At 47.4% G+C, this 10,000-nt stretch overlaps 1 protein-coding gene across 5 annotated transcripts in view; it reads right to left on the bottom strand.

Moving 5' to 3' along the window:
- The window catches only part of LOC135111987 (3',5'-cyclic-AMP phosphodiesterase-like), a 148,302-nt gene that overhangs the window by 22,680 nt on the left and 115,622 nt on the right, over positions 1-10,000 (bottom strand). For all 5 annotated transcript variants that reach the window (XM_064025737.1, XM_064025736.1, XM_064025738.1 and 2 more), the window contains one exon: positions 1,767-1,860. In XM_064025737.1, coding sequence (XP_063881807.1) covers positions 1,767-1,860 — 94 coding nt within the window. The remainder of the gene's footprint in view (positions 1-1,766; positions 1,861-10,000) is intronic.

The raw sequence follows: 10,000 nt of genomic DNA, 5'->3' as shown, positions 1-10,000 counted from the left end.
TACATATTTTCTACATAATACATACTAAGTTTATTAAAAGACTCCTCCTCCTCTTCATCTTCCATCTACACCTCAAGTCCTTCCACCCTATTCCTCCACCTCCTATTCCCTCTACCACTTCCTCCTCCTCCTCTTCCTACCACTACTACTACTACAACTACAGCACCACCACAACTAACACCTTAATTAATCACACTGATGATAACACAGGCCCAACAGGTAACCCATGCCAAGCCTACCTGCCTCCTGCATTAATTAGTCATCACACCTGGCAGCCCCGACACAGGTGAGGGGGAGTGAGGGAGGGGGGAACAGGGAAGAGGGAGGAGTGCATGTGGGGAGGTAATAAAGGTGAGGTTAGGTGAGGTTCCCCTACCTGGTCATTTAACTTGTTGCTGTGGATTTACTGTTTACCTGCTCCCTCCTCCTCCCTCGTCTCTCTCTCTCTCTCTCTCTCTCTCTCTCTCTCTCTCTCTCTCTCTCTCTCTCTCTCTCTCTCGTGTGTTTATAGTCATTATTTTTGCTTCCCCTTCTTTCATGATGGGCTAATGGCCTCTCTCTCTCTCTCTCTCTCTCTCTCTCTCTCTCTCTCTCTCTCTCTCTCTCTCTCTCTCTCTCTCTCTCTCTCTCTCTCTCTTAGGTAACCACCACAAAAACCTTAATCACATACGATAGGAAAAGAGGCTAAAATTCGTCTCTCTCTCTCTCTCTCTCTCTCTCTCTCTCTCTCTCTCTCTCTCTCTCTCTCTCTCTCTCTCTCTCTCTCTCTCTCTCTCTCTCTCTGAACCATCATCCACTAAAAAGCTCAAATCTTAACCACATACAGAAACGAAATATCTAACAAGAGAAGAAGGGCAAGAGGGCAAGGTGAGAAGGGGACGAATGCATATAAAAATCAGCACTATTTGTAACTATTTCTAAACCCTTCTCTCTATGGCCGTTCAAAGCAAGGAGGGTGTGGACAACTGAAGCACAGGAAGCGAATATCATAACAACACCGGGAATCTTGGGATAGACGATAAATAACAGTAGGAAAAGAAATGATTCTCGAGAGGAAACAAGTACCAAATATGAGGACTGAATAACGCAGGAAAAGATGACAATTATCGAACAAGGGTAAAAGAAGGGAAAATTACGAAGCTGTTGTAGGAAAGTAATGAAATACAAGTAAGAAATAAAAAATACTAAAATTACTAAGCTGTTGTAGGAAAGTAATGAAATACAAGTAGGAAATAAAAAATACTAAAATTACGAAGCTGTTGTAGGGAAGTAATGAAATACAAGTAGGAAATAAAAAAAAAATACAAGGGAAACTGAAGAGGGAAAGAAAATGATACGAGTGAAATGCAAGAGGATAAGAATGTATGAGTGAATAAAAAAAACACGAAAGAAATACAAGTGGAAAAAGGGAAAAAAATACGGGTGAAATGCAAGAAAGAAAATAATATAAGTGAAATACAGGAGAAAAGATACACGAAGATTGTAGAAGAAAATAACAACAACATTGAAATAAAAAAAGACAACAAAATATAGGGAGTGAAATATGTACAAAAAAAAAAAAAAGAAAGAAAAAAAACGAAGATAATACCAGAAGACAATGACTCCACAGAAAAAAAAAATAAATAAAAAAATTAGCTATACGAGGGAAACATGAAACACTATAACAAAATAATTCTTAGTATAAAAAAAAAAAAAATACAAGATCATTACAGAGTGAAATACATAGATTGACAAACAGGGGTCAGGTTACTCGAATCAATACTCACCAAGGAAGGTTGTGCAGATGTACTCGGAAATCTGGTTGCCTGATTTGCTGGATTCAGAGAAGTGACTCAGTTCCTTATTTAGCATCCTCTTGAACTGCGGGGGGAGAAAAAGACGCGTGTGAGTGAGTGGGTCTGGAGAAAGAGAGAGAGAGAGAGAGAGAGAGAGAGAGAGAGAGAGAGAGAGAGAGAGAGAGAGAGAGAGAGAGAGAGAGAGAGAGAGAAAGAGTATGCTAGGTAAATATAACACATGCAAGGATAACGTACGGCTCTGCGACAAACAAACGTACGTACATACAAATAAACGATGCAGTGAAATACAGTCTTTCTCTTCCATCCAAATAATGAAATAAAGGATAAATAACAAAAATAATAAAAGAAAATAGAAGTCCATCCAAAAATAAAGTAAAACATAAATGAAAATTGAGAATAAAGTAGAAAAAAAAAATAAATATTCTGAAACGTTTTATGATTCAAAGTACTGACGGATCCTCAAAACGTGCCACTTCTAGGAAAATTCAATGGCTGCGCAACATGGAATCATTATTTCGAAAATGCGCATACGTGTAGCAGGCCTCCGTGTGTGTGTGTGTGTGTGTGTGTGTGTGTGTGTGTGTGTGTGTGTGTGTGTGTGTGTGTGTGTAATGTGGAAGTCCCAACACTCCTCACCTCCCAAGATCGCGCAAGACAGAATGACGATTACGAAAAGGCGCAGCAGTACATATCTTCAAACTGTGTGTGTGTGTGTGTGTGTGTGTGTGTATACGTGTCAAGTCTCTCCACAGCATTTCCATATAAATCTCCCACTTTCACACTCTATTGCCCCTCCGAGAAGTGTCTGCAGATGGTATGACCCGACCAGCTGACAGGTGGCACGCGGGGGACTTCCACTAACACTTAACACTGTCCCCGTCCCCCGCGTCACCACCTCGCCGCGGGTCACGGGTCAAGCCACTCAGGCAGGGCACGGGGCAGCTGCGTCAAGTGTTCTCGCCGCGTGCAGCTGTGTGTCTCCGAGGCGCGCTGGGTTGTATAACTAAGAGGAAACACGGCCAGTCCTTCTCAGTCTTAAGTGGTTATTCAACACCTCTGCGGCTGTTAGGTACTATTTACTCTCTCTCTCTCTCTCTCTCTCTCTCTCTCTCTCTCTCTCTCTCTCTCTCTCTCTCTCTCTCTCTCTCTCTCTCAAGGGCGTTCTATATTTCCGCTGTTTTCTAATCGTATTTTCTTATATACTCTCTCTCTCTCTCTCTCTCTCTCTCTCTCTCTCTCTCTCTCTCTCTCTCTCTCTCTCTCTCTCTCTCTTTCCAGCACGTTCACATTTCCGTTCCTTCTTACCAATGGTTGCTTGCGTATTCTCTCTCTCTCTCTCTCTCTCTCTCTCTCTCTCTCTCTCTCTCTCTCTCTCACTCTGAAAAAAGGGCGAGCGTAATGCACTTCAATAATTCGAAGCCCTCGTGTCAAAGTCTCGCTGGTCCGGAGCGGTTCATATTGAAAGTTTCGAGATCTCAACTCTCGCGGCTCACTCACAGCTCTCGAGCCTCGCCTGGCCAGGCAAGCACGAGTCAGGGTCCGGATGTAGTGAAGGTACGATGAAAGCTGTTTGTTCTTCATTCAGTACCACACAGGATGTAATCTCTCTCTCCGTCCGTCCGTCTGTATGTCTGTCTGTCTCCGAACAATGATAAATCAAAACAGTTCTGCTTGTACTTACTCACGCATTTATTCATTCACTCACTTCAAGCAATTAATACAATCCCACTTCAGATCCGAAGTGTTACCAGGCTGTCAAAACAAACATTAAAGTCTTCCATCCATAATGCAACACAACACTGATAACGTCCATCATAAACAACACTGCGACATTAAGAAATCAAGCTTATCGTCGCGGGGTCTTAAGCTTCCATGCGAGGACGTGCTCTTTGCGGGGATTTACCGGCTCGGTGCAGCGCGGCGGTCTTTCCTTATCTTGGCTTAGCTTGGGCTGGGTTGGGTGTGGTTAGGGCAGGCCATGGTTCACGCGACCCGAGTGTTGCTTAGGCCCCACCAATAAAAAGTTATGGGTATATCTCCTCTCCCTCTCTCTCTCTCTCTCTCTCTCTCTCTCTCTGCCCAGTCACCTCCGCGTATCGCCAAGGACGGATCGGCTGCCGTACTACAAGACGCAGTTTTCTCACCTCTCTTATCTTTACGAGCCGCGGGTCTGCCTCACTCACTATTTGCCGAGGACACCGCGGCAGACTTCGCTCTTCCTACTCCAAGGAGCCAAGTAGCCGGTTTTTGTGTTCATGGGAGGAGACGGATGGCTGGCGTGGTGAGGGTGAGGGTGGCGGGAAGCATTGTAATCGTCTTGACTTGTTCGGTGGGAGGTGCTTCAAGTGGTGATGGTAGTGATATAGATAATATGGTGATGGTAGTGATGGTAGATAATATGGATGATAACACGCAAACAACATCAATAACATAGGTGATACCTGCACTGTATTTATAGAAGAAGGGCGTGATACTCATCGCTCCAGATGATAAAGAAAGGTTTATGCTCCAAAGTTTCCCCAAAGCGTCGCCCTCAAAGCTGCCCCACCCCGTTGCCACCCCTCCACTCATACCTGCAGGACCGCCGACACCACGAACACGGCCGCCTCCAGCAGCATGCCGAGCACGGCGAGGGGTACGAAGGAGCAGAACACGTAGAGGAATCCCATGCCGTGCTCCATGGCTGAGTGGTCCTGCGGGTCTGCGCGGCGCACTCCACTCCTCACCACGAGTCTTTCCAGCGTTACACTAACTGTGGGCATCGACTCTGCGGCAGGAAGCGCTGGCATGCTTTCCGCTCTCCACGTCACTCCTCGACTTGGACTCAGTGTTCTGGATAGTGGTGACGCGGTGGCGCTCACTTCCTCCCGGGATGAGATCCCGTCTTGCCGTTTAGTCAGGTGCGTCAAGGCTGCACCGAAAGGTCACTCCCGTGGTGACTAGTTGCTAAGGTCTTGCGCACCACTGCGCTGGGAGCCGCGGGGCGCTGCCGTGTGGCACACTGCGCCAGGCGAGGGGCACTCAGGAGTTCTGGTGACTGTCATAGGGCGCGGGGCAGTGTCTGCCACTGCTTCACTGACGGACGCGGCGCCCACACTGCCAGCAGCCCTTAACGGCTCACATTTATTTAGTGCCTGCCTGAGTGAAACACGTCGGGGCGCTGAACACTTGGTGACAGGTTGGACGGACACCTCCTCACCTTGAGCCCAATCCTTGAGTTATGTTGTTATGTCGACGAAAAGTGAGCCCCGCACGACACGTAAAAACAGTATGTTAATTTTCGTGTCACTCAGAATCCACCTCCAGGGCCACGCTGCCCTGTGTGTGTGTGTGTGTGTGTGTGTGTGTGTGTGTGGCGCGGCCTCGCACTGCGGCACCGTTGGGATGGGCGGGGCACGGAAGGACACTGGACAGTACACACACACGCGGCGGGGAGCGTGGGACGGTGCGCGGGGTTACGATGCTACGCCAACGGTGTGCGCGGGATGAGTGTGTGGCGTGGACTGAGGCAGTGCGGGCCCGTGTGTGTGTGTGTGTGTGTGTGTGTGTGTGTGTGTGTGTGTGTGTGTGTGTGTGTGTGTGCGTGTGTGCGGGCCGGGCATCGTGGAGAGGGCACGGCCACAACGCTGCCACACATGCACGCTACGCCCGCCGACAACCTCTCACGCAATTCAAAAACAACGCACGTCACTCTCCTTCCTCACTGTGTTTTCCTCAGTTCCGGCTTGGCGGCGCGGGCGGGCCACTCTCCCGGCGGCGGCTTCCCTGGCGTCCTTCTGGGGCCACGTGTCATAACAACCTTCGGGACCTCCTGGCGCCCCTGACCCGCGCTTCCACAAAACACTCCAACACGTGGGGCGCCTGTCGAGCTGTTATGACTTACGCGACACCTTTTACAAGTATTTATACTCAGCCGGTGCTTCTGAAGGCGTCTTGGCCTACATCAGCGCGCCATCTGTACACACACGCGCGGGCGCGTACTCACGCACGCACGCACACACACACACGCGCGCGCGCGCGCACACACACACACACACACACACACACACACACACACACACACACACACACACACACACACACACACACAGACGAAAAAACTTGGGACTTCAATCATGAAAACAAACATGAGAGCATCTTATAATATTAATCACAGCAAGAAACCACCTCATCATTATTATCACTGTTCCTTTTATTCTTATTATAACTATTATCACCAGCATCATTTATTATTGAGGTTTGTGTGTCGCCTAAAATAAAATACTACAACACAGACATACAAAAGCAGGGAGGCTGCGGGAATAATAAAAAAAAAAAGTCACAACATGAAAGAAAGACAAACCAACTAACCAACCAACCAAAGCAGGTGGAGGGAAGAGGACAAGGAAGATGAGATGAAGCACTTAATTCCTACTACTACTGCACTACACTGGTGAATGCAAACTCCTCGTGTCGCACTTCGAAAGACAAACTGCCTACTACAGTGCCCAGCGGCTGCAAGTGTCAAGAAAGACTGCTTGTGGTAAAACTTTTAATGTCCATCCTCACCTCCACCTACTCCTCTTACGTCTAAACTTTTTCCTTTCACCCACTCATTTCCACCCACATCTTTTCTCTAACTCCACTCTAACTCCACCCACACATGAGAGAAAAAGTGAAGAAAGAATCCTAGGACTAATACTCTCTCTGTTCATCCCTACCTCCACTTACTCCTCTTACGTCTTATCTCTTCTTTTCACTCAGTCTTTCCCCTAACGACACACTTATATACAAGAAAGTGCTTTTTTTTTTTATTTAGGAAAGATACTGGCCAAAAGCAATAACAGTTTTTAAGAAAATTCCTATTGAGGTGCCAGCTCGTAGATAAAAATGGACGAAAGGGTTGTAAACAGTTGAGAAAGTGTCTTGTGTAATGAAAGAAGTGCTTGTACTAATACTTTTAACATCCTTCCTAGTTTCATCTAATCCTCCTCTTACGTCTTAGCTTCATCCTTCACCCACTCACTTTCACCCACTCATTTCCACAGACACTCATTCCTCTAACGATACACACAAGTACAAAAAGTGTTATGAAATAGTGCCTGTACTAATGCTTTCAATTAATGACCATCCCCACCTCCACTTTCTCTGTCTCTTACGTCTTAGTTTCAACGTCCACCCACTTACTTCCGCAGACACTCATTCCTCTAAGGACACACCCACGTACATGAATGAATCATGAGAGAGTGCCTTTACTACTAATGACTATCCCGTCCCTTACTCTTACGTCTACAACTTACTCACATTCACTTCCACTGAATCATTTACATTTACTCTCATTCCTGTAGCGACACACGTACGTACACGTAAGCAGGCACCAAGAAGTACTTGGTGCCTACTAATTCGCATCATAATCACGAACGGAGCCTAAGGACTTTCCCGTCACACGAGTTCCCTGAAGATCATGCGACAAGGGAACGGTGCCAAGTGCGAGTCCAAAATACCAGACACGTGAGTACCTTCCACTTACGACACGATTCCCTAGACTCGCTCCCACTTAGGCCTGTATTCTGAAACACTTCTGGCCGCACCTCCACTACTTTCAAAAGGCACTACATAGGTGACACATGTTTCTTAGGGTGCTTTTAAGGATCAAATGACAGATTAGCAACATTTCTACGTTATTAAATAGGGGAAACACTCTCGAGAACCCGATCCATCATCTCTGCCCTTGGAAAATAGTCGTGGTGAGAGAGCAAAGTGTTTCTAAGTACGAGCTTTACTGTGCCCTACTCGTGTTCCCAAGTGTTGCTCCCTCCTTGCCCTCTTCAGTATCCATATCACGTTCTCCCGGAAAGCCCCTTGTCGCCCCTCGCTGCCCCACCGCCTCCCCCTAACTGGTTTCACTCGGATCTCTCGGAGCATCGCAGTGAGTAATTGGGGTGGACTTAATCGCAAAGGAACGAGTCTTATATGGAAATTGGTTGCTTGTGTGTGTGTGTGTGTGTGTGTGTGTGTGTGTGCAAGGGCAGTGTGTTGTGTCTACGTCGCCAGCCAGTCACGCTACTACACAAATACAAGCACCTCTCTCTCTCTCTCTCTCTCTCTCTCTCTCTCTCTCTCTCTCTCTCTCTCTCTCTCTCTCGCCCCCTCCCCACCCTTCCTCACCTCCCACGCCCCCCGAGCGCTGCGTGGGGTGAGGCGAGATAGAGTGTGACATAACTTAAAGAATTTAGGGAACTGTCTCTTTGTTCTCTTTTCCCCGCCACCAAGTGTGACTCATCTAAAATAATTTCCTCTTCGGAGACACACACACACCCACACACACACACACACACACACACACACACACACACGTACAATATCCAGGACAACTTCGTTCATCCTCTTAAAATGGAAAACAGCCAACGCGGACACCATAGTAGTAGTAGTAGTAGTAGTAGTAGTAGTAGTAGTAGTAGTAGTAATAGCGCCCCCAGCATCCGAGCTCCCGTCACCAGTCAGACAACTCAGACATACAGACACTCAAACAGACAGTCATACAGTCTTTCCCACGTGGTCAAGGTTGCCAAGAAAAATCCAGCTCCTCAAATACTGGGAAGGTTCCTAATTAACTCTTCCAGTGCCAAGACGGTAGTAGTAGTAGTAGTAGTAGTAGTAGTAGTAGTAGTAGTAGTAGTAGTAGTAGTAGTAGTAGTATGAAGAGGAGGAGGAGGAGGAGGAGGAGCAGGAGGAGGAGAATCTGCTTTTATAAGGCAGTGTGTGTGTGTGTGTGTCGGTATTTCTTTTGTTTGTGTGTCTCTATTTGTCCTTGTGTCTATCTGTCTGTCTGTCTGTCTGTCTGTCTGTGTACCTGTATCTCTAATGCCTGTTTGCGTGTGTCTGTGTCTGTATGTATGTCTTTCTGTGTTTGTCTGTCTGTATACCTGTCGATTTGTCTGTTCCTGTTCCTAAATGTATATGTCTGTTTGTCTATCCCTGTTTGTCAATGTGCCTGAATTTCTCAGTTTCTGTCTGTCTGTGCCCGTGTCTGTGTTTGTCAGGGCTTGTTTGTCTGTGTACCTGTCAATTTATCTGTCCCTTGTCTGTCACTGTACCTGAATATATCAGTACCGGTTTCTTCCAGTATCTGCCTGTCTATTTATCTCTGTACCTTAATCACCCAATGGTCACACACCACGCACCACCTCCCCCGCCTCATGAGCTCAGATCCTAAGCCAGCACACGCGCCAGCTGAGGAACCAAGCCGATTCCAACACTCCTCCTTTCATCCTTCCGCTCAGAAATTCCCCCCAACGCCTGCCTCTCCTCCACCTCTGAGCAAAAGAAAAGAACAAAGGAATACGTGATGGTGAGTATTATAAGTGAAATAGTCGCGGCGTCAACTCCCAGTGCCTAAGATGGAGACAAAATTGATCTCCTCCTTCTTCTCCTCCTCCTCTTCGTGACCAAACGCGGAGTGACCCACGGAACTGAACGGTGACTAATACCTAGTTTCCAACCCCCCTACCCCTCACCATCCCCCTCCCATCTTCCCACTAAAGCCGAAGGAAGGGGAGGCGAGGGAAGGGGAGGGGAAGTGAAGGGAGAGAGAGGGGAGAGAGGGGAGGATGAGTGGCAGTGGAGCAGGAAGGAAGATGGGTAGAAGGATGAAGAGGAAAGACTGGAAAAGTGAGGATAAGAAGAAGATAAAAGATAAAAAGAGGAAAAGGAAAAGACGGATTAGAGGAGGAAGAGGAAGAGAAAAAAAGACATATAAGGAAAGAGAAAGTGAAGAATAAAGAGAAAATAAGAAGAGGAAGAGGAGAGAGACAGGCATGAAAAGAGGAAGAAAAGGGAAGAATGGAGAAGTGGGGAGATGGAGAAGAGTGTAGAAACAATAAAAGGGAGGAAGAGGAGGAGGAGGAGGAGGAGGGGAATACAAAGGTGAACTGGTACACCCTGATCTCCTCCCATAAACAAGGTAACGCCTCCTCCTTCTCCTTCTCCTCCTCCTCCTCCACCCCCTCCTCCTCCTCCTTGTCCAGTATCAGTGAAGGTAAGTCACGGTAGCGGCCACGTGGAGCAGCAGCAGCAGCAGCAGGAGGAGGAGGAGGAGGAGGAGGAGGAGGAGGAGGAGGAGGAGGAGGAGGAGGAGGACAATAACTGTGGGGAGAAGTTTTAAGGCGTAAGGTATTGATGAGAGAGAGAGAGAGAGAGAGAGAGAGAGAGAGAGAGAGAGAGAG

Source organism: Scylla paramamosain, chromosome 23, assembly GCF_035594125.1.
Source record: "Scylla paramamosain isolate STU-SP2022 chromosome 23, ASM3559412v1, whole genome shotgun sequence".
Lineage (NCBI taxonomy): Eukaryota > Metazoa > Arthropoda > Malacostraca > Decapoda > Portunidae > Scylla > Scylla paramamosain.
This window is presented reverse-complemented; position numbering and strand designations above follow the sequence as displayed.